The sequence below is a fragment of the Heloderma suspectum genome, chromosome 3 (genome assembly GCF_057233095.1).
Source record: "Heloderma suspectum isolate Gila_16-S chromosome 3, 16-S_ref, whole genome shotgun sequence".
Classification (NCBI taxonomy): domain Eukaryota; kingdom Metazoa; phylum Chordata; class Lepidosauria; order Squamata; family Helodermatidae; genus Heloderma; species Heloderma suspectum.
Genome location: NC_139460.1, coordinates 186,124,035 through 186,147,845, shown reverse-complemented (window position 1 = coordinate 186,147,845; position 23,811 = coordinate 186,124,035). Strand labels below are relative to the sequence as shown.

Genomic DNA, 23,811 nt, shown 5'->3' with positions numbered 1-23,811 from the left:
ATCAGGAAAAGCTTCCTGACTGTTAGAGCAATACGACAATGGAACCAATTACCTAGGGAGGTGGTGGGCTCTCCCACACTGGAGGCATTCAAGACGAGGCTGGGCAGCCATCTGTTGGGTATGCTCTGACTTGGATTTCTGCATTGAGCAGGGGGTTGAACTCGATGGTCTTGTAGGCCCCTTCCAACCCTACTGTTCTATGATTCCTGTGCCTTCACCAAGATAACGGTGTCTCTCATAGCTCACCTCTTGCTAAAAGGTGGGCATATTTACCCATATTTGGATGACCTTCTTATCCGGTCCATTTCCAGTCACAAAGCCTCACAGGATCTGCAGACAACTGTTGAATGCCTAGAATGATACAGCTTCATCATAAACAGAAAGAAGAGGCAGCTAATGCCCACCCAGGCCCTCCCTCATCTAGGAGCACTCATTGACACTGCCAGGGGTTTCATATTCCTCTCCCTGGAGAGAATAGTCAAGTTTCAGGACTGTCTGAGGACAATTCATCATCAACGAATAACCAACTTAATGGACGCAGCACATCTTCTGGGTCTGATGATCTCTTGTCTCGGCATTCTCCCGTGGGCCAGACTGCACTCTTGCCCCCGTCAATGGTTCCTACTGCCCTTCCTAGCTCAAATAGGAAAGAGGTATCACCTCCGTGCACATCTCCCTCAGTATGACACAGACTCCCTCAGATGGTGGCAACACTTCCAAAATCTACAGGCGGGCAGCCCCTTCCAGGAGCCAGGCAGGATCACACTGATGACAGATGCCAGCCTCGAAGGATGGGGAGCCCGCTGCAACTCCCTCCTGGCCCAAGGAAAGAGGACACAGAGGAAACGTCCCACAGCATCAACTGGCTAGAACTCGGGGCAGTCCAGCTGGGTCTGAAATCCTTCTCACACCAGCTGTTATATTCTCATGTCCTAGTCAGAATGGACAGCACAACGGCATGAGCACACATAACATTTCAAAGGGGTACCAAATCCCACTCCCTCCACCTGGAGGCCCAGAGCATGCTGTTATGGGCCAAGTGGAACTTACCCTCCATATCAACTCAACACATCAAAGGGACTCTGAACCATGCAGTGCAGTATCTAAGTTGACAACTAATAGAACTGCGGGAATGGAGCCTACATCCAGCAATCTTCCAGGAAATCATACACTGCTTCGGCCTACTCACGCTGGACCTGTTTGCATCCAGACACAACCACAAGCTGCCAAGATTTCCCTCCAGATTCCAGTCTTACTGAGCTGAAGGAATAGATGTGCTGTATATCACCCTGGCCGAAAGAAAGGCTCTATGTATTCCCTGTTAGCCAGAGTTCTGCAGAAAATCAGAAAGGAACAGGTGACCACAGTCCTAGTAGCCCCCTTCTGGCCGTGACGACCCTGGTTCTCTGAGATCCTATCCCTAGCAGTGCAAGAAGCATGGTTCCTGCCCCAGAAGTCTTGTCTCTTCAGTACTGTTCTCTCTTGTGTCAGGGAACAGTACTCCACCCAGACCCAAATTGGCTCAAATTAGCTGCCTGGAAGCTGAACGGTCCATCTACTTGACCCTGGGCTATTTTGAGGATGTCATATGCGCTCTGCTGGCAACCCACAAGGACTCCACCACCAGAATCTACGAAATAACTTGAAAGACCTTCTGCAGATGGAGTGAAAGGGAAAAACTCAATCAACCAGTGGCAGGCATCAAGGAACTCCTAGCCGTTCTCTAGAAAGGCCTCCAGATGAAACCAGGCACCCTGCACAAACAAACCTGGAAACTACAGACCAGTCAGTCTGACATCAATCCCTGGGAACATTCTGGAGCAGATTCTAAAGGAATCCATCTGGAAGCACCTTGACAACAATGCCGTGATTACTCGAAGCCAACATGGATTTGTCAAAAACAAGTCCTGCCAGACAAATCTGATCTCATTTTTTGATCAAGTAACTTCCCTTGTAGACCGTGGGAATGCTGTAGACATCATATACCTCAACTTCAGCAAAGCTTTCGACAAAGTGCCCCATGATATCCTGATGAGCAAACTAGCGAAAAGTGGGCTAGATGAAACAACGATCCGATGGATCCACAGTTGGCTACAGAATCGGACTCAAAGAGGACCTTCTCAAACTGGGGAGAGGTAACGAGTGGGGTACCGCAGGGCTCAGTCCTGGGCCCAGTGCTCTTCAACATTTTTATGAATGACGTGGAGGAGGAGGTGCAGGGAATGCTGATCAAATGTGCAGATGACACAAAATTGGGCAGGATAGCTAATACTTTGGAAGACAGAAACAAAATTCAAAGTGATCTGGATAGACTGGAGCGCTGGGCAGAAAACAACAGAATGACATTTCATAGGGATAAATGCCAAGTTCTGCACCTAGGAAAAAGAAACCAAATGCACACTTACAAGATGGGGCATATGTGGCTCAACCACACTACAAGCGAGAAGGATCTTGGAATTGTTGTCGATCACAAACTGAATATGAGCCGACAATGTGATGTGGCTGGAAAAAAAGGCAAATGCTCTTTTGGGCTGCATTCATAGAAGCATAGCTTCCAAATCCTGGGAAGTACTAGTTCCCCTCTACTCAGCACTGGTTAGGCCTCATCTGGAGTACTGTGTCCAGTTCTGGGCACCACATTTTAAGAAGGATGCAGACAAACTGGAGAGGGTTCAGAGGAGGGCAACAAAGATGATCATGGGACTGGAAACAAAGCCCTATGAAGACAGACTGAAAGAACTGGGCATGTTTAGCCTTGAGAAGAGAAGACTGAGGGGAGATATGATAGCACTCTTCAAGTACTTGAAAGGTTGTCACAGAGAAGAAGGCCTGGATCTCTTCTTGATCATCCCAGAGTGCAGGACACGGAATCATGGGCTCAAGTTCCAGGAAGCCAGATTCCGGCTAAACGTCAGGACAAACTTCCTGACTGTAAGAGCAATACGACAATGGAACCAATTACCTGGGGAGGTGGTGGGCTCTCCCACACTGGAGGCCTTCAGGACGAGGCTGGACAGCCATCTGTCAGGGATGCTCTGACTTGGGTTCCTGCATTGTGCAGGGGGTTGGACTCGATGGCCTTGTAGGCCCCTTCCAACCCTACTATTCTATGATTCTATAAACATCAGCCCTGTCATTGGTCCTTTCCAAGCTGGGTAGGCAGCCACTGAGTTCACACCCTCACATCAAAAGATTCCTCTGTGGAGCAGCTTTCAAGAATCCTCCAATAGTCCATAGGTTGCCTTCCTGGAGCCTACAAATTTTACTTTCCACATTGACTAAACCTCCCTTTGAGCCAGTTAGATCTATCCCACTATGAATTCTGTCACAAAAAAGTTCTCTTCCTTGTTGCCATTATGTCTGGTCACAGAATTGCAGAGTTATCTGCCATCTCAATCAGAAAAGGCCTCATCACCTTCCCTAGGGATTCTGTCATCCTTCGAACAGATCTGACCTTTATCCCTAAGGTCAGCACACTGTTCCATAGTCACAGGAGCTTATTCTGCCCCCTTTCTGCCCTAAACCTTCTCATCCACAGGAGAAGGCCTGGCACAAGCTAGATGTCTGCAGAGGTATTGAAGTTTACCTAAGAAGAACAGAGTTCTTTGAAAATCTGACTCACTGTTTGTTCCCTTTCACCCTCTTGTTATGGACAAGAGGGTTACCAGATCTACTTTAGCTAGGTGGTTAAAAGCATGTATTTTTTCAGCCTGTGAGGCTTCACGCCTCCCCAAGTCGTTAGGAGTCACAGCTCTCTCCACTAGAGCACCAGCTACATCAGCCGCCTTAGGTACTAATGCTTCCCTGGCAGAAATCTGCAAGGTGGCCACCTGGACAAGTCCTAATTCCTTCATAAGGCATTACAAAATAGACACATACGCCTCAGCGGGCACTTCCCTTGGCAGGAGAGTCCCCCAGCAGGTAGTAGCAGTACTTGGCCTCATATTTTCTACACCTAATAAAGGTTTCAGCTTTAGCATGTCCCCTTGTGGGATGCCTTCCTCACACCAGCATGGAGAACGGAACATTGATACTTATCGAAAAGTTTCCTTCTGAGTTGGTGTGCGGAAGGCATCCCAACCACACCCTGCAACACCACCATGTCTATTTGCATAAGTAATCAGACCACTCGTCTCTGCACTTGGCTGGCCAGACCTTCTCCTAAGGATCCTCAAAATTTGTTTTGTCAGATTGGTTTCTGTGTTTTTACTAATAAACTATCTGTTCCTCTGTGGTTCTTCCTTACCTAAGATACAAAGAGATGTTTTCTTCCTCAATTTTTGAATTTTAGCCATGCATGGAACTGGTTAGGAGGAGCTTTGGGCTGATAGAGCTTGCTTTTCCTGGGCAATAGTGGGAGCTAACCCATTGTGGGATGCCTTTCACACACCAACCCAGAAGGAACCTTCTCAGTAAGTACCAATGTTCCATTTTAATAGCTTTGAAAGAGCATACTCCCCCCACCCTGGGTGGGAAAGCAGCTGCGGGAGGCAAATTTGAGTGAGCAAGCTGCCTGAGGGAAGAGTCTGTCTGCTCCATTCCCCTGAAGAAGGGCTGCCCCACACTGCCCCAATGTGATGTCTGAACAGCCATATAACTCTGTGGACCTGTTCAGACATCACACTAAGCTATGATGGTTAGGAGTTTTGAGCTAACCATGTTGGCTTAGCGTAATGTCTGAACAGGCATCTGTTTCAACCATGGTGGTTTATTAACCACGGACTGACCACATTCACTAACCACTTGCTTCAGAATGGTTAGTGGGCTCTACCATGGCATAGTGTGATGTCTGAATAGCTTCTGTGGTTAATTGAGAGCTGCCATAGAGCTCTGTGGCAAGAGCAGCCAAAGAAGGAGTAGCTGCTGAGCACCAGAATGGCCGACAGCACCAAGCACCAAAATGGCCAACAACGCAAAGGCTGCTGGGATGCATGGCCACCACCTGGAGGACTGCAGGTTCCTGCAGGAGAGAGGGTGGTTAGAGAATGGTTAGTTTAACATATTGTGGAACATGGTTACCAGCACTTGCAGTGGTTAGCGGTAACCACCATACACCATGGTTAGCCTAGCCACCCTTCCCCAAGGTGTGTCTGAACAGGGCCTGTCCCTCAGCCTACTGATCTTCCATGACTTCAAACTGTATCAACTGCAAAACTATGTGTTAGGGAAATTTGTCACCTAGTGACTAAAGATGTAACTGCAGGCTTCAAACACAAGCGCACATTTAAATTAATTAAAATTAATTAATGCATTTTAAAAACCAAAGAACTTCGAGTTGTACACTCCTAAGATCCCCTTAGTATGCATGCCAAGTTTTAGGTGTCTAGGTTTTACGGTCTTATCACTAAAGTGCTAAAATACAGATTCTCTTTTATTATTATAGATAATATGGCTATTATGTATATTAAATGCAATAAAATGTTCCTGGGCCTGAATAATTTTTAGAGCTTTACAATTAATTACTAGTCACTGGGACATTACAAAATTGAAAAATAAAAGTTTAAGGAGAAATTACACTTACCTGCAGATTAGCACATGAACACCATTTTGAAGTGCACATTTGAGGGTGTTCCCATGCTTCAATTCTAGAAGATTTTGGATATGTTAATTATCATTTCTGTGTGGAAACCACTTTCAAACATCTTTGTTACAATTTTTCCCATGTCAAACTGTATTTTTCCTAGACTAAAAGGTTAAGCAGCTCCCAATGCTGCTCTGCATGGGAAAAAAAAAATGGGGTGGGGGTAAGAATCATCCAACAGAGTTTCATGTGAAGTTTGACCCTATGATGTGAGCTTTGTACTGTAAGAAACCCAATATGTATATCTGGAGCAAGAAATAGCTATTACAGTTTGGCACTACTTCATATGTTCAAATTTCCTACAGCCTCTGTAGACCACATCCATGAAGAAATATCATGTTCACCTACGCGCATGAGGTCTATGTGCATTTTCCCAACATAGAAGTTACATTTTGTGTAGAAAATCCTTGCATGTGAAGCAGCCCTTAGCTGGAAGGAACTTTAGGATAGGAAAATCTTGTGTGAGTGTGTTAAGATGGTTGTGCTGCTTTGTGCTCCAAAAAGCTTGTTGATTTGGAGCATATTTAGATTACCTGTTGTCTGGATAATTTAAATATCAGTTCCTATTTGTGTCTCATACCCTTGTAATTTAAGGCTGGGAATAAAACATAGTCACGAAACAATTGCAAACATTTCATGCTTTTAATGTTTGTCAATTAATATTTAGAACAGTTTGAAAAATCTGTGTTTTTGTTGTTGTTCTATGGACAAAAGGGACTTGCCTTTTAACATTCCATCATTTCTAAGTTCCAGGGTGAAGGAGAACCATTATGTTGTCAAAGCTTTGATGATGGTTGCAATTGTAGGCAATCCCTGTCGTGTGCTTCATGAACTTGATACTCTTTTTATTCCATTGAAAGTAGGTACAGCTGCAGCACGAAAAGAAATAATTAGAAACAAAATCCGTGCAATTGGCAAGATGGCAAGAGTCTTCTCCGTTCTCAGGTAATTACTGTTCTCAATTTGCCTAATCTGTTTATGTGAAGAGACTATGAATTAGCGACTTTTTGATATCATCAAGCACGGTATCCTTCTGGATAGGTTGTCTGGGTTGGGAGTTGGAGGCACTGCGCTGCATTGGTTCCACTCCTACTTGGATGGCCAATTCCAGAAGGTGGTGCTGGGGGATTATTGCTCTGTGCCATGGCAATTATGCCATGGTGTTCCGCAGGGCTCTTTTTTGTCCCCTATGCTGTTCAACATCTGCATGCAATTGCTGGGGGAAGTTATCCAGAGGGATTGGCTGAAATACCATCAATATGCAGATGACACTCAGCTATACCTGTCTTTTTCATCAAAGCCAGGTGAGGCAGTGGCAATTCTGAATCAGTGCCTGGGCATGTTTTTGGACTGGATGAAGGCCAATAAACTGAGACTCAATCCAGACAAGATGGAGGTATTGTTAGTCGGTGATTCGTCTGCTCGAACTTGAAAGGTTGTCAGAGAGAGAAAGGCCAGCATCTCTTCTTGATCATCCCAGAATGCAGGACACTGACTGTTTGAGCAAAACGGCAGTGGAACCAATTACCTAGGGAGGTGGTGGGTTCTCCCACACTGGAGGCATTCAAGACGAGGCTGGACAGCCATCTGTCAGGGATGCTCTGACTTGGATTCCTGCATTGAGCAGGGGGTTGGACTCGATGGTCTTATAGACCCCTTCCAACCCTACTATTCTATGATCATAGAATCATAGAATAGTAGGGTTGGAAGGGGTCACTGTTTGGACAGGTCATAATAGGATGTACATGTGAAAAAAAAGTGCTGTATAGATGTTCTGTTGCAGCAGAAAGTGGAATTGTGCCCACTGGTTAATGCTAAGAGCCATTCCTTTGGAAGTGCCTAGACAACCAGAGAGCCAGGGGCTAGAGTAGTAGATTTGGATATGAGAAAACTCAGGTTCAAAGCCTTGTTTAGCAATATAGCATGATGGAGGGTTTGTATGCCAGTTGGTAACTCTCAATCTCAAAGGGTTGTTCTGATGGTAAAATACTGCTCTCAGCTCCTTGGAATGAATGGCATGTTACAAAGATAATAAATAAAGCATAACCTACATGTCTTATGTCCCAAGGAGAGGTTCAGAAATGTGCAAACCTTTAGGGGGTACATTTTCTGAGAGCTGAGATTGGGATGCTTCTTTAGCCCGAAGTACTCAGTATTCAGTGTTGTATTCTTATGTGTATCAGATTTTTTGTTAGGGCAGGATCTGGACTAGTGATCTTTGTGTTCATTCAGTGCGATGATTTTTCTAGACTTATAATTCTGTGATCTGGGTTTTTGTAGCCCTGCTTTTGCCTTCAAGGAAACATTTTTTTCAGATAATCCTTTGAGGGTATGTGCATGCTGTTCTGATTGAAAGGATCAAATGTACTTACTGTTCAAGCAGTCCAATGTCCACAATAAATGTGGTCAAAGTGCTTCTGCTCTGATATGTCCACCTGGCCTCTGGTGATAAATGCAGCCTGTACAATGTGCAACAATGTGTGTATCTGGGGAGGGGGAAAGTACTCTCTTTTTCTCAACATGTTTTTCACATTCCCAGTTGTGCACTACAGCAGCAACAACAAACTGAGGGTGTGTCAATTGCACGTCTAAACGTTCTCTCTTTGAGTAAAATGTAATAATGTTTTTCTTTGTCTCCTTTATCTAGGGAGGAGAGTGAAAGTGTTCTGACCCTCAAGGGTTTGACTCCCACTGGAATGTTACCTAGTGGTGTATTGGCTGGAGGACGCCAGACCTTGCAAAGTGGTAATGATGTTATGCAAGTTGCTGTGCCTCAAATGGAATGGGGCACATCTCACTCTTTCGCTAACACCACACACAGTGCATGCAGGGAATTTCTTATGCTTTTCAGTTCCTGTCTTAGCGGTTGATGATAAACCATAACTTTATGTGTTAATCAGGCAGTGTAAAACCAGTACTTAATCAGGGTATAAAACAACAAGCAAACAGTTTTGATCATGCTAGTCTATCAGTCTTTGAGCTTTCCTTGATGGAACATTTCAGATAACACAATTTGATTGGCGGTGTAAGTCAGAAAATGAAAAAGCCATTCTTGTATCAAATACAGAATGTGACATTATCTTTTTACTTCTGTGGACAATTTTATTCCAGATGTTAACAAGTTCAGTAAATGTCAATTGCCTTTTGGAAGTTAGTATTGATAGCCCCATGTTTCCAAGCTCAGTTTTGCATTCCATTGATGAAAAATGTGCTGTTTTGTACCCTGGTGACTGAAGCCAAAGTTTGTTCCTTCATGTTGTTTGTCATTGTTCTATGTAATACTGCTGACCTCCCTGAATTGTCCTTGTAAGTTGCTGTTTCCTTTCTCTGCAGATGTAGCTGCTTTTTAGACCTGTCTGTCTTTCTCTAGGTATCGCTCTATGTCTGAATAAATGTGTATAAAATTAAATTACTATCTCAGACATGTGTCTGTCTCTTGATGTACAAGCAACTCTGTAGCACCTTGTTTTTGAGGTTGGCTGCATTTGCTGCTGCACACCATGCATTTTGATTGCTAATGTAACTGAAAAATATCCAGTTAACTGTTATAAAATCAGTTAATAAAGGGACTAAATGAATATTTTGTAAATAAGTCAGAATCAAAGGATGTTTAAGTCTGCTTATATTTTCTGCATGAAAATAAAAAGAACTATACACAAAATATACCTGTAATCTGGATCATTGAATATTTTATAAAAGCTGATTGATTAGTTGTTGCCAGAAGAATATTGTGAAATTCTTTTTTTAATGTTTTCTGAATATAGAGTTCACATTTTTGTGATGGATGTCAAGACATAAAGTGGGCTCCATACCATTCCTAAGCTTTATTTACAGAAAACGTTTTAGTTTTATGTGTTATTTCATATTGTTTCAATCTGCGTAATCTTGAGTGCAGTTTTATAGCAGATATTTAGTTAATAATCTCTGTTGCATTTTTCTTGTCAAATATAGCTACTTTTGCCATTTAAAGTAATCACATTTTAACACTCAAATATTTTATATAAATTATGAAACTTGTCTGCTACATTTTCAGTTTACAAGAGCTTTTTGTTTGAGTAAACTTTTAATTTTTTTAATTAAACTTTACATTTTATTTTCAAATTATCTTTGCCCTCTTTTGGATGTATAATTCGTACAAATTAAGTTTTTATATGTTTCTATATATGTATGTGATTTATGAATACCTATAATAGGAAATAGTGTGTATGTTCCTTGTTTCATCCAGTTCCCTTTGCCCTCCCCATTACTTTTGGATTGAATATTCAGTACCTAGGTTTTCTCTAAGTGTTACATAATCTGTAGAGAACAGGAACATACTCATATTATCTGACTCCGTAATTCTGTTTTGTATTTAATTTAAAACAAGTCAACGGGGCTATGTTGATAGACATGCTATTTAAAACTTTATGTTCACTATGGCCACAACTTTAGAATTTTAACATTTATTTTCACTATTTGAAAATATAAATGCCTGAAATGGCAAATTTTTAACAGGAAAATGTTCTGAAATACCATAGAATTTTAGGGTGCTCACACAATTTGTAATGTTGTTGGTAGCGTGACTCAGATTATCCTTATTGCAAATTAGAATGTGTAATAGAAAGTTGAAATAAAGGGACATTATAATAATAAGAGTTTAACTGGACAAATAGCAAAAACTATTATTCAGGAGTCATTTTGTTTTTTATCAGAGTAATTGTGTGAATTAAGTAATTGTCTAGAATTAAGTGTAACATAAAGATAAATCAAACAGCTTCTCATGGTGGAAAATTTTATTGTGTCTCTTTGCTTTAAAAAAACCCCCAGCTATAAACGGGATTGGCATTTTTAATAAAGACCTTATTCAGCTCCGTAATGTAGTCTGTGCCTGACCTGAAGCAAGCTGAATTGTAATCAGTTGACATGATTTTCGTACTTAAAATTAGATCTATGATTAATACTGTACTCGCAATGGCAGCTTGTCCAGGTATGTATTTGTTCTTGCATTGCATAGTCACCCCATTTGTGCTGCTGTTGTAGCCTGGGATTTAACAATTTTATGCACTTGTAGATGGATTGGTCTTGTACCCTTCATGGCAGTAAAATGGCTGAAGGTGAGCTCTGTGAGTTCTTAACTTCATATCCAGACCAGCACCCTGATCAGTGTACTTTTTTCCCTGAAGAAGCCAGATTATCCAATTTAGTATTTCCCTGTCATTTTTGGAAAGTCACAGACTGGATTGGATTAGTAATTTTCAGAGGAGGGCAATGACCTTTTATGTCACTAGATTTTCAATAGCCTAGGACCTACGTGGTTATACAAGGGTAGTTTTTGAAAAGATAATACCTGTGGGTTTAAATGATGTACCATAAGAACAGTCCAGACTTTGTCTACCATCCAGGAAATTCAGTAACTCTACAGTTGCATTCAGATGTAATAATAAGCTATGGTTTATCATTATGAGAATGAACCTAAGTGATCCTCAGGCTTGTGTGCTCCTCTCTCCTGTGGTGTGGCCAGAAAGAGGAGATCAGAAGCTTCCACTTCCATTTTCAATTAATCACAATTTAGTTTTATGTCCAAATGGTTAATCTTAACTATTATAGGAGTAGGCAACCTTTTGGGCCCTGTAGGCACATTTGGCAATTTGAGAATCTGCCCTGCACCACCACAAAATGGCTGCCATGAAAGGCATGGCAAAGGACAAGTAACCTACCCAAAAGTCTGAGCATCAACACACTAAACAATTCCTTTGAACCCCAGTTTTCAGCACCAACAGAAAACTATTCTACGGAAGACAAACTCTTTTACTCTCCCCACCCCCTCTGCCAGCCAACCCATTCCCCCTGCTGTAGTATCGTTTGCTCTGTCACTCTGAATCACCACCCGCATACTCTCACATGCTGGCTCATCGCACATGTATACACACTCTCCTTCTCCCCCTCTCACATGCACACACACACTCCAAATGCCCCCAGCCAGCCATCCTCTGTCCATTCTCACACATTGATAACAAGAACTCATGTATCTGTCATGCATGACAGTGTGCATACATACATACATGCATGTATAGATACACATTCCTCCCTTCTCATTGCAAGCACATGAGAAACACATACTCACTCTTCAGGATCCCTCTAAAATCCCCCCTAAAACTTTTCTTTCTGCCTCTCTCTTTCTGACACACATGCATCCCCCATCCATTCAGACACGGTAGCGCACAACCATCCCTGCCCCACCAGATTGCTCCCAATCCCCACTGGCTTCCTACTGCTCTCTCTCCCTATTCCCTGCTGGCTTCCCTGACCCCCCAGTTGGCCTACCACTGCACTTCCTAGCCCTCACTGCTCTCTAGCCCACCCCCTTCCTCCCCAGCTTACTAGACAGAAGTGACAGGAGTCCCTTTTTCTGTTTTCCCTTTTTCTTGGTGACTGAACACACTGCAGAGGAAAGCAACAGTGACCTCAGAATACTTGTGTTTTGTTCTGATTATGATTTATGAAAATACCCTGATAACGTGATCTTGAACATTTACACTAGGCTATTTGCATGGAACAGATAAATATGATGCTTTCTCTGACACCGTGCTGATGTCACAAGTATTTTTTAAGTGCACCTTAGTTGGTGCAGCATTTGCCTACGATCAGGCCATAGTTAATATATGGAGTAATAACATAAAACATGATCCACATTGGCAGTTCCCTTGGTGAAGAACTGCTTTAAGCTTTTGTGATACCTGAGAATGGTCTTATGCAAGAAATATCTTCAATGTTCATAGTCACAAATCATCAGGGACCTTGGCTGTGGAATCTGTATTGGCAGAATGAAGAACTGTGCAAGAATATCTGTGGCCCCTGCACAAATTGTGCTTCTTTCAATTAACTTTGTGCAGAATTGACTGGTACATTATTCTCTGGTTTTGCTTGTGAATATAAAGGATATCAACAATGAGCCATACATAACTTCCCATGTGAAATAGTGTTTGCTAATGCGAATATTAAAAGATGTGTTCAAAAACATGCTAAGTTTTCTGTTTCCGCAGCTATTTTAAACAGGATAGTTAGTCAGAAGAGAGCCCCATATATATCATTCCCAATCTACCTGCCCATGAGGAAATTCCGAACTCTCATTCCTAAGAGTTCCCTTTCAGGCAGAATGCCACATTGATGCTGAGTTGTTTTTCTGAGTTCCTCCATCCCATATCATTCTTCTCTGGTGTAGCTTCCAGAGGAGTGCAGACTGAAACTTCCTTTTTTGTTACATAAAATAAGTCATAAACAAAGTACAGTATACAACATTCCCCAAGTACACAAAACATAAAGCAGGGTCACAGCCTTATTTTCGATTACCCTATTACCCATAACAAAGAAAAGAAAACAAGGTTGGATATTACCATGAAACATCTCATTAACAAATACTGATGATTTTGGTATAAACATATCATTTTGTGGATTATGTTGGCCTCTGGAACACCTCCTTCTTCTTAACTGAGAGTGCAATGCAGATATTTGTTTGGCTGACCAGTTGAATGAAATGGGAGTGAAGGGATTATTATGCAGATTACACACATTAATCATCTTGTGAGAAATTGTTCAATGTTTGAAATTTTTGAATAGAAAGTATTCCCCAGTTTCTTTGAAAATCCAGAACCTTCTCCTAGATTTGTATGAATTAAAGTTGACCACTGTACTCCTTCCCCACCTCTTTAAAAGTTCTGTGGGGCTGGGTTTTTCCATTACCACCTGCAGCCCAACTATAAATGTGCAAAATTTTGTCCTCCTAGTTTGCATTGGGTAATGGTTACATTTTGGTATATCATCATCACTGTACATACAAAATCAGTTACCGATGATGATGATGATGATGATAAAAAACCCTTCTTCCTCAAATGTGGTACCCTTAAGCCTTTTCTATGTTATCGGGAATGCATGTCAATTGTGTTTTTGATTTATTAAACGGTAGTATCAAAGCCAAAAAAGCAAGAATATAAAATTATTTTAAAAAGAACTTCATAAATCAAACTATTAGTCATAACTTTTCTGCTATGTGATAATACACTCTTCATCTTTCTCATTCATTTTGCATGCATCTACTCACTTCTGTACAGCCACAGTAGAGGCAATTGAGGCTGAAAAAGGTATGGTCTCAATGTCCTTGCTATAGGCAGGGAACAGTGGTGTCTGGGAGGGAATTTAAAAAATTGCTCTGTGGGGCATGTTTTCAGTTTCAGCTTGCACAACCAGAGATGAATCGATACTGATTCATTTGTTGTTCTATGTAATATTTCATCTTGTCATGGTGATGACTGTTGCCTTTACTGTTTGGGGGGTTTTCTTTTTCTGACTGTGAAGTATATGTTTTTCTTTGTTAGTGTAACAGCATGCTGTGCTTATGTACTGTCTTTTAATTTGAAACACTTGCAGTGATAATGCCTTTTAAACATTGTTTCCAATCCAGCAGGCCTCCTTTAAGTACATTTATGGACACAAAGCAGAAATGTTAATACTCTGATGGTAGCTTTCCCCCATTGTGAACATGGCTTCTCAACAACCCTGCCCAGACTTCCAGGAGCAGCTTCCAGGGCCGCACAAGGCATTGAGAAAATGATTCAAACCTCCTCCCCTCCACTGCACACAGAGATCTTCCCATGTGGTTTTCTGGATCGGGGCTTGTGTCTTTTCATTACTTTCCATAACACATCTGGTAGTGCAAGATTTATTATTAGTGAACAATTAAGGGAAGCAATCCTATCTAGATAGGCGGCCGCCTCTGAACTCGGAGGTGACCGCCTATCCAAGGCAGGGCAGGAGAAGCACGGAGGGGATCATTCCCTCCACGCTTCTCCTGCCCTGCTTTTTTGGCTGGACAGCCGATTGTGGCTGTGTAGCCATGGGAGGACAGAGCGGGGAAGGAGGCTGCTGTACGACACGTAGGATGTGTCATACAGGCAGCTACACTCTCCCCACCCTGGAACGCCCCCAGCCACGCCCCTTTCTGGCTGCTCCACGCTCGTTTTGCGCACACAGAGGACGGGGCTGTTCCACGCTGCCTCAGAGGCAGCACGGAAGTAGGGGGAGGTCGGTTCCCAGAAAACAACATGTCTAGCGGCCATAGGATTGCTCCCTAAATGTTCCTTTTTATTAAGTGTAATCTTGATTTGTAGGTTGTATATTATGTACCAGGATCTGGCAAAATAGAAAATTTATCACTGGCTGATCCAAGTAGTTACTTAGACATACCTAAGGGCCTGCATGTGACAGATGAGCTTTTTGACTTTGGACCAGCAGACTCCCATGCTACATTACAAACTGCTTTTGTTACTCTGCTCAGTTCTAAATGTTGTTCGTTATGTGGTGTGATTAGAGGTTTCTGAAGCTTCCTTTAGTATGTAAAATGCTTCTTTGGATCCTGGCCATAATTTGGTCTAATAGTATTGCTCTGCTTAACAGTTGCTCTGTATTCTTTCCCTTTTAATATTGCTGTAAAAACCACTTTTTCCTTGGCAATGCAGGAGTCATATTCTTTCTACATAGTATCAAATTATGTTACCTTATGAATATAAAATGTTTATTTGACCAAATCTTTTCAACCAATTAGTATCTCATAGCTTGCCATCCAAAAGCCCATGATGTGTAGGCAATGGCTCTGTAATTTATGTGTATAGGGGTTGCCAACGGACCTTGGATTCAGAATCAAAGGATTCTACACTGCCTTTAAGCCCAAGACTTAAAAGCCCTTCTGAGACCTCAGTGGAGGCTGTGACTGTGATATCACAGCAGCCAAGCCAGAAGTGGTAGGACACACACAGGCCAAACCAGATCCACTGTGACATCAGAGCAGATGCAGGCTCAGAGGAGAAGACAGTCTGAGCTATAGATTGCACAGGTGCAGGCAAAGTTTTGATCACTCATTGTACAACTGTAGAGGAAAACCATTGGTTAATGCGAGTAATGATGCTGGGAAAGATTGAAGGCAAAAGGAGAAGGGGACGGCAGAGGATGAGATGGCTAGATAGCATCACCGATGCAATTAATATGAACTTGAGCACGCTCCGGGAGAGAGCGGAGGACAGGAAGGCCTGGCGTGCTATGGTCCATGGGGTCACGAAGAGTCGGACATGACTTAACGACTGAACAACAACAACAAAGACATGGTTTGCTTTGGTTGGAGAGCAGATTTTGCAGTATAGGAAAATCAAATTCTTCTTTCAGATATACTTGGGTTCTTTTTGTTTGAAGGACAAGATTTGTAAAGGAACCTCACAAGTCTAAAGCAATGTTAGCGATGTTCCTTAAGGGCAACTTCCTTTGCAACTTGTTTCATTTCCCAAGAATAGATTGGGAAAGAGATGTTTCTCTGAGGGTTTTTAAAGAGAGGAAGGAGAGCTGTTACTAGGTATGGTTCAACTTTTAGGGCCACTTCAACATCTTAGGAGAGGAGCAGCTATTTGTTTAAAATTTATTATGTATTCACTTCTGTCCTGTTATGCATATTTTAAACCTCATGTACTCTGTGGAAGCATGTGTTGCAGACCCTGGCTCTGGCTCCTGGCCATGTGTTTCTGGGTAGGAAAAGACATATAGCTGGCTTATGTGCTGCTAGAAGAATAGGCACATTGGGTGTATAAATAGCCACTCCCCTTGTCATTTGCAAGCCTTCAGGCCACCAGCTTTTACAAATTATACATTTTTTTCTAGTTTTTCAGGCCATTGACATGTGATAAAGTAGGAGTATGGGCAAGTGAATTAGTCTACAATTTTGTAGGCTAGTAATGTCTGTAGACTAATCTGCAAGGTTGGGGTATATGCTATTTTTGTTAATGTGTTCCTACAGTCTGAAGACTTGAACTACACCTGAAAGTGGCTCATCGAGCCAGCCTCTCCTTTAAAATCTGGGTTGCAAGTTCCTTAGACTAAAATGTTGAAGGCTTTGTCTTTTCAAAGCATAGGGTGGTTGTGGTAGGAAATGGAACAAGTTGCCTGGCACAGTTGCAAATCCCCACAACTCCATAACTTTTGTAGTAATGTGTGCACATGTCATTTTTATTCAAAACTGAACAGTTTTCTTGGCATTGTTCAAAATAAAATTGGTTTCTGCCTGCTATTTAAAATGATCTATAGAAGTCTAGCAACTATCTTGGTTTTACAATAGTACTGACTGGGTGATTTACAACGTTGCTTTGGTTATACCCATTTGTTTAGCCTAGATATTCACAGCCATAACCTGCCTTTCTGCTTGTTTCAGATTTTGATAATTTTTGTGTTCTCAGTGATTACCACATCTGCTTGGGAAAGCCCAGCAACAGTCAAGTGGGCTTAAACTGAAATTAGTATTGATACACAGGAAAAAAGTTAGAGATGAAGAGTATAATCCACCTGTACAACTCCCATTCATGATAATGAGGCTCTGGGGGACTGGCCCTACTTTTAATAAGAGAGATGTAAAGGCATAAAACCACATTTAATCTAATTTGCTTGTCTCTTGTAATCTGTTTTTGATTATTAAGAATATGTTTAAAATGCTTAGAGTGCTTCCCCATTACTGACATACGAAATTTGCATTTTGTTAAGCAATACGAGGATTCTCTCCACAACATAGAATTTGCAGTTTTGAAGAGGCAAAAGGTCTGGATAGGATCAATGAACGAATGCCACCTCGGAAAGATGCTCTTCTTCAGAGTGTCATTAATTCTGTGAATGAACCAAATGCCAATGGAAACAATGGGACTGGCAGCAACAATGCACAGTGACTGCCACATCTGCTTACTTAACTTCTGTCTTGCCTACGAATTCATAGAAGACTACTTGATATGACAATAGCCAAAACATCCGGGTCCACATGCTTTACACAAAGTAAAATCATAACTTGATCTTTTGAAAGAGAAGTCACTTCTTTTGTTGTGGAGATGATGATCACTCTCCTAAAAGTGATGACTCAAATGTTAACAGTGTGTTGTCAAAGTTGACCTATGGAGAGAGATCCGGGGACAAGATTTAGCTGTTGTCACTAGCGTGTTACTTTTTTATCATTGTCAACACTTTTTATGTTTACAGTCTTTTTAATGTAGGGTGGTAGTGTTTTTTTCTTTTAAATCAGATCTTCTGATGCATCCCTATTTATTTAATGATCTTATGAACTGTCTTTAAATTATAATTTTACAATGGTCTTAAAATAGATATCTGAGGTTGCAGACAAATTTTCCTTTTAATAAATGAAAAATGCCCAAACTCTTACAATTATGTAAAATGCTGATATTAGGTGTACTTCTGTTACTAATTCTGTGTAATGTTCAACATATTATTTTTAATTAACACTTACCAAAAGATTTCTATATAGAAATGTTCATTACTTGAACATAGGTTCTAAAAATATTTTCATTTAGGAATGTTTTTGCCCAACTTTTGAGACTTCCCATTTGAATGTTAAAGAAGTCTAACAATATAAAAATAATTAAGTTACTTCTACATGAATTTTGTACATTGCGTTTAAAGTAAATTTGATTCATACCAATTTGTAAAGCTTGGCTTTGTATTTTGTGCACACGTGTTTTCATTTGGAAGTATTTAATATATAGACCTATGATGTATAGGAAAAACATAGGCTAAGCAGCTGTTACGGATACTTTAATTCATTGTATTAAAGTTGCTTAAATAGCTAATGATCATCGGGCTGAGTGGCTCCAGATGTGTTCTTTTAATTCTGTAAAAAAATGAATTTTTGGCATCCAATGCATAATTATTCTGTTGGACATTGAGATGACAGTGGAAATATAAAATGAAGATGCATGTTATGTTTTTGCTAGCTCCTGGACTGTTTGGTTAAAATAAAATCAAAATCACGTGCTGATATAACAGTGAACTGTAGTCAAATGCCACTTTACTTTCATTCTTCTTACGATCTGCTACTTGCCTTTCTCATCCCATGGAAAACAAATTTAAATTTATGTTAATAGATTTCATCTCCTATTTGTCAGTGCCACAAAGTTCAACCTGTAATATGATCCTTTCTTAAGATGGCAACTTGGTACATGTTTTAAACCATGCAAGTATTTTATTTTAAAAAGTGCAGACTGTTGTGCATGGCCACATCTCGGATTGGTTTGTTTGGCTTTCTTTGAAAAGTTAGTTGTCTCTAAATGACTTTATTAGAAAACATACTTAATGGGAATATAAGGGTTAGGTTTCACAAATCATACCTGGGTAAAGTTAGCAGACTCCTCCTGAGTCTTGTCTGTCATATCAGTTAGAAAACACAAGCGAGCCACTCCTTGCTGTCTAATAACAAACCTCACCTGTGCCAAATGTAGCGCTGCGGTAAGACATACACGCAAACGTTTTACCAGAATAGTGAAAAATATATTTGCATCCACAGTGATTAAAGAGGAAGGTCTATAGTTACTGCACCTCAGTGGATGCTTGCCGAGTTTCAGATTCAGAGTGGTCCATGACTTGTTACACAGAGTAAACAAAATGTGGCGACAAGGACAATCCACACGGCCCAGGTGCCCCCATCACTCATTTGCTTTATTTAGGGAAACCACAGACTAATAGAGTAATAAAAATGTTTTTATTTATATCCCACTCTTCTCATGGATACTCTGAGCTGTGTACATGGCCATAAAAGCACATAATAAAATTATTGTTGTAGAATCATAGAATAGTATAGAATAGTAGGGTTGGAAGGAGCCTACAAGGCCATCGAGTCCAACCCCCTACTCAATGCAGGAATCCAAGTCAGAGCATCCCTGACAGATGGCTCGTCTTGAATGCCTCCAGTGTGGGAGAGCCCACCACCTCCTTAGGGAATTGGTTCCATTGTCGTATTGCTCTAACAGTCAGGAAGTTTGTCCTGATGTTCAGCCGGAATCTGGCTTCCTGTAACTTGAGCCCATGATTCCGTGTCCTGCACTCTGGGATGATCAAGAAGAGATCCTGGCCTTCTTCTCTGTGACAACCTTTCAAGTACTTGAAGAGTGCTATCATATCTCCCCTCAGTCTTCTCTTCTCAAGGTTAATATGCCCAGTTCTTTTAGGCTCTCTTCATAGGGCTTTGTTTCCAGTCCTCTGATCATCTTTGTTGCCCTCCTCTGAACCCTCTCCAGTTTGTCTGCATCCTTCTTAAAGTGTGGTGCCCAGAACTGGACACAGTAGTCCAGATGAGGCCTAACCAGTGCTGAGTAGAGGGGAACTAGTACTTCCCAGGATTTGGAAGCTATGCTTCTATGAATGCAGCCCAAAATAGCATTTGCCTTTTTTGCAGCCACATCACATTGTTGGCTCATATTCAGCTTGTGATCGACAACAATTCCAAGATCCTTCTCGCTTGTAGTGTGGTTGAGCCACGTATGCCCCATCTTGTAAGTGTGCATTTGGTTTCTTTTTCCTAGGTGCAGAACTTGGCATTTATCCCTATTAAATGTCATTCTGTTGTTTTCTGCCCAGCACTGCAGTCTATCCAGATCACTTTGAATTTTGTTTCTGTCTTCCAAAGTATTAGCTATCTCGCCCAATTTTGTGTCATCTGCACATTTGATCAGCATTCCCTGCATCTCCTCCAAGTCATTCATAAAAATGTTGAAGAGCACTGGGCCGAGCACTGGGTACCCCACTCCTTTCCTCTCCCCAGTTTGAGAAGGTCCCATTGAAAAGCACTCTTGGAGTCCGATTCTGTAGCCAACTGTGGATCCACCGGATCGTTGTTTCATCTAGCCCACTTTGAGCTAGTTTGCTCATCAGGAGATCATGGGGCACTTTGTCGAAAGCTTTGCTGAAGTTGAGGTATATGATGTCTACAGCATTCCCATGGTCCACAAGGGAGGTGACTTGATCAAAAAATGAGACCAGATTTGTCTGGCAGGACTTGTTTTTGGCAAATACATGTTGGCTTCGAGTAATCACTGCATTGTTTTCAAGGTGCTTCCAGATGGATTGCTTTATCATCTGCCCCAGAATTTTCCCAGGGATTGATGGTCTGTAGTTCCCAGGTTCCTCCTTTTTACCCTTTTTGAAGATAGGGACAACATTAGCCCTCCTCCAATCATCTGGCACTTCCCCTGTCCTCCATGATTTCTCAAAGAGAATGGACAGTGACTCTGAGAGTTCTTCTGCCAGTTCCTTTATTACCCTAGAATGCAGTTCATCTGGCCCTGGAGATGTGAACTCATTCAAAGTAATTAGGTGTTCCTTGACCATATGCCTATCGATCTCAAGCTGCAATCCTGCCCCTTCAGCCTGCACTTCGCCTTTGCCAGGGGGGTCATAGACCCTCTTTTGGGAGAAGACTGAGCCAAAGTAGGAATTGAGCACCTCTGCCTTTTCTTTGTCATCTGTTATCGTTTTGCCATCCTTATTTGATAGCTGAACAACCATTCCTTTCCTCTGCCTTTTACTATGCACATAGCTGAAGAAAGCCTTGTTGTTGTTTTTAGCATCCTTCGCTAACCTCAGCTCAGCAGTTGCTGTTGTTAGCAAGCAGAGGAAAAGAGAAAGCTATAGACAATATGAACAGCTTGACAATAGTGAAAAAGCACAAGCCTCTGCCTCTTGCCACAAAGAGGTATTTGAGGAAGCCAGGGTGAGTTGAGCAACAAAGGAGGCAGCCAGTATGCACAATAAGGAAGACTTGCTCTCATTGAAACATGCATCTTCCCCTCCCATTGCCTGAAATATCCGTCTTTGGCTAGTGGAGGAGAGAAACTTGAGTTGGGTAGCTTTGGGCAGAAGCATGACGGGATTTGGCCCCTGTTACCATCTTCAGATTGGGGCTTCTGCTGATTTAACATTTAAGCTCATGGGTTCCCTATCTGAAGTGCATCACGCACATGGAAATGCAAGGTCAGATGAATACATTAACCTGAGATGGTGCATTTAGCACTACTATCTTTTTTAAAGGGCAGTTTTGACCTGTTTTGACATGGGCACTGATTTACAGGAAAAATGAACATATCACAGGCAGCTCAGCGCACGTTATGACCACATTTATTTTTAATTGATCTTTTAATTAGTGCTAACACATTTCCAGCTACATTTTTAATGAAAGAGAGGTATAGCACCATAATGCTATAATATCTTTGCTGTTGTTATATGTATGCATTGATTGCCACTACAGAAAGCAGTCTCCAAGCAAATTATACACTACAGAAATCCTTGATAACAGAAAAAAAGCCCAAATCAATATCAACCATCATAGAATAGTAGGGTTGGAAGGGGCCTACAAGGCCATCGAGTCCAACCCCCTGCACAATGCAGGAATCCAAGTCAGAGCATCCCTGACAGATGGCTGTCCAGCCTTGTCTTGAATGCCTCCAGTGTGGGAGAGCCTACCACTTCCCTAGGTCATTGGTTCCATTGTCGTATTGCTCTAACAGGAAGTTTTTCCTGATGCTCAGCTGGAATCTGGCTTCCTGTAACTTGAGTCCATGATTCCGTGTCCTGCACTCTGGGATGATCAAGAAGAGATCCTGGCGTTCCTCTCTGGGACAACCTTTCAAGTACTTGAAGAGCGCTATCATATCTCCCCTCAGTCTTCTCAAGGCTAAACATGCCCAGTTCTTTCAGTCTCTTCTTCATAAGGCTTTGTTTCCAGTCCCCTGATCATCTCTGTTGCTCTCCTCTGAACCCTCTCCAGTTTGTCTGCAACCTTCTTAAAGTATGGTGCCCAGAACTGGACACAGTACTCCAGATGAGGCATAAGCAGTGCTGAGTAGAGGGGAACAAGTACTTCCCGGGGTTTGGAAGCTATGCTTCTATGAATGCAGCCCAAAATAGCATTTGCCTTTTTTGCAGCCACATCACATTGTCGGCTCATATTCAGTTTGTGATCGACAACAATTCCAAGATCCTTCTCGCTTGTAGTGTTGTTGAGCCACGTATCCCCGTAATCAGCACAGTAATACTGTGAAGCGAAGCTGGAACTAGTTCAGCTAGTAGGACAGGCCACTTCAGGACTTAAATTCCCAAGAAGCGCCCAGTAGCCACCCACCCTGGCCAAAAGACACAGAATTAGCACTGAGCTTACCCAGAAGGTAGCACACCAACTTGGAGTAAGTAGATGTTGATTTTAAAAGGGAAGGGTAGAGGGAAAGAGGTGTGAGGTGGTAGATTGTGTAGAGGATTTTAAGTCTAAAAACCCTTGTGAATAGAGAGCCTTTTCACAGGACACCCAAGCAAACTAACAAAAGCTGGCTAACCTATCTTCATACATTAGAAGTAAGGGCCTCCTGCAATAGAGCCCGGCAATCCAAACAGGTCCAAAGACTGCCATAACAAGGGGAGACACCCCCACCTTTGGTCCAGCTCCTTTTAAGGCATAGCCCTGGCAACCCATGGCAGATTTCACTCAGCCAATCAGCTCAGTACCTCACCCCAGAGGGACACAGGATCTTCCCACCAAGCCCAGCTGTTACCTCTTGCCCAATTAACAAAGGCTGAGCTTGGCCTTGAGCACCAGGACCGAGGAGCTACACAGATAACACATTCACAGGTGGCTGTATCATACATGACAGCTGGGCCTAGCTTCATGGTGGGAAAAGCTGGCCTGTATTCTTGACAAATACAAATAAAAATAAACATTGTAAAAGCATAATCTGAAAACAATACATGAAAAGTACACAATACATGTCCACAGTTTGTCCCCAACCCCTCGCCACCTAGAATGGACACCACAAAAGCAGCTCACAACAATGGAAATATAACTAATATGCAAATGCCTGAGAAAATAAGTACGTCTTTGCCTGGCACTGAGAAGATGACAGTGTCAGTACCAGTGTCAATCTGGTACTAAAAGGGTTAACAATGAGTAAAGATGGCTAATTTGATCTGGAATGGTTGAAGAACCTGAGTGAGGGTTTTGGGGAGACCTACAAGAAGAGCCCTTAAAAGATCCCAGACTTGTAACCAGTTTTATATTCCAGACTGTTGCACAAATTGCTAATTTGGTCCCCTGGAGGCTAGTCCAATTTGCCCCAAGGAGAGAGTCACACACAGCAGGCTGGGTCCAACTCGATTTTATTGTTTGCAAACCGTTCGACAGAGGAGCTCAGTGCTCAAAGCAGTGGACCTTGGGTAACGCCTGTGCGTTACCTGTTTTATTGTTTCAGCTTGCATTCCTTAGCCAGCGTCTCATTTTTGATCGGTTACTACAAGCTTACATTCATTCTAAGGCATGCGCAGCTCTTGAGGTGCTAGGTGTCGTTCAAGACACACACAATGGCTTTATGTTACATTTTTACCACAAGTCTCTTGACCCCTGG

The 23,811-nt window shown here is 42.0% G+C and overlaps 1 protein-coding gene across 11 annotated transcripts in view; it reads left to right on the top strand.

The window, feature by feature from the left end:
- PPP3CB (protein phosphatase 3 catalytic subunit beta) overlaps window positions 1-19,380 on the top strand; it is a 113,904-nt gene extending 94,524 nt beyond the window's left edge. For 8 of the 11 annotated variants that reach the window (XM_084841387.1, XM_084841389.1, XM_084841384.1 and 5 more), the window contains 3 exons: window positions 6,442-6,526; window positions 8,229-8,326; window positions 17,132-19,380. In XM_084841387.1, the coding sequence (XP_084697513.1) occupies window positions 6,442-6,526; window positions 8,229-8,326; window positions 17,132-17,310 (362 nt within the window). In that variant the 3' untranslated portion in view covers window positions 17,311-19,380. Of the gene's footprint in view, window positions 1-6,441; window positions 6,527-8,228; window positions 9,243-17,131 lie in introns of those variants that run through there. The other 3 variants (XM_084841386.1, XM_084841392.1, XM_084841391.1) reach the window with 3 other exon arrangements.
- The last annotated feature ends 4,431 nt before the right edge of the window (window positions 19,381-23,811 follow it).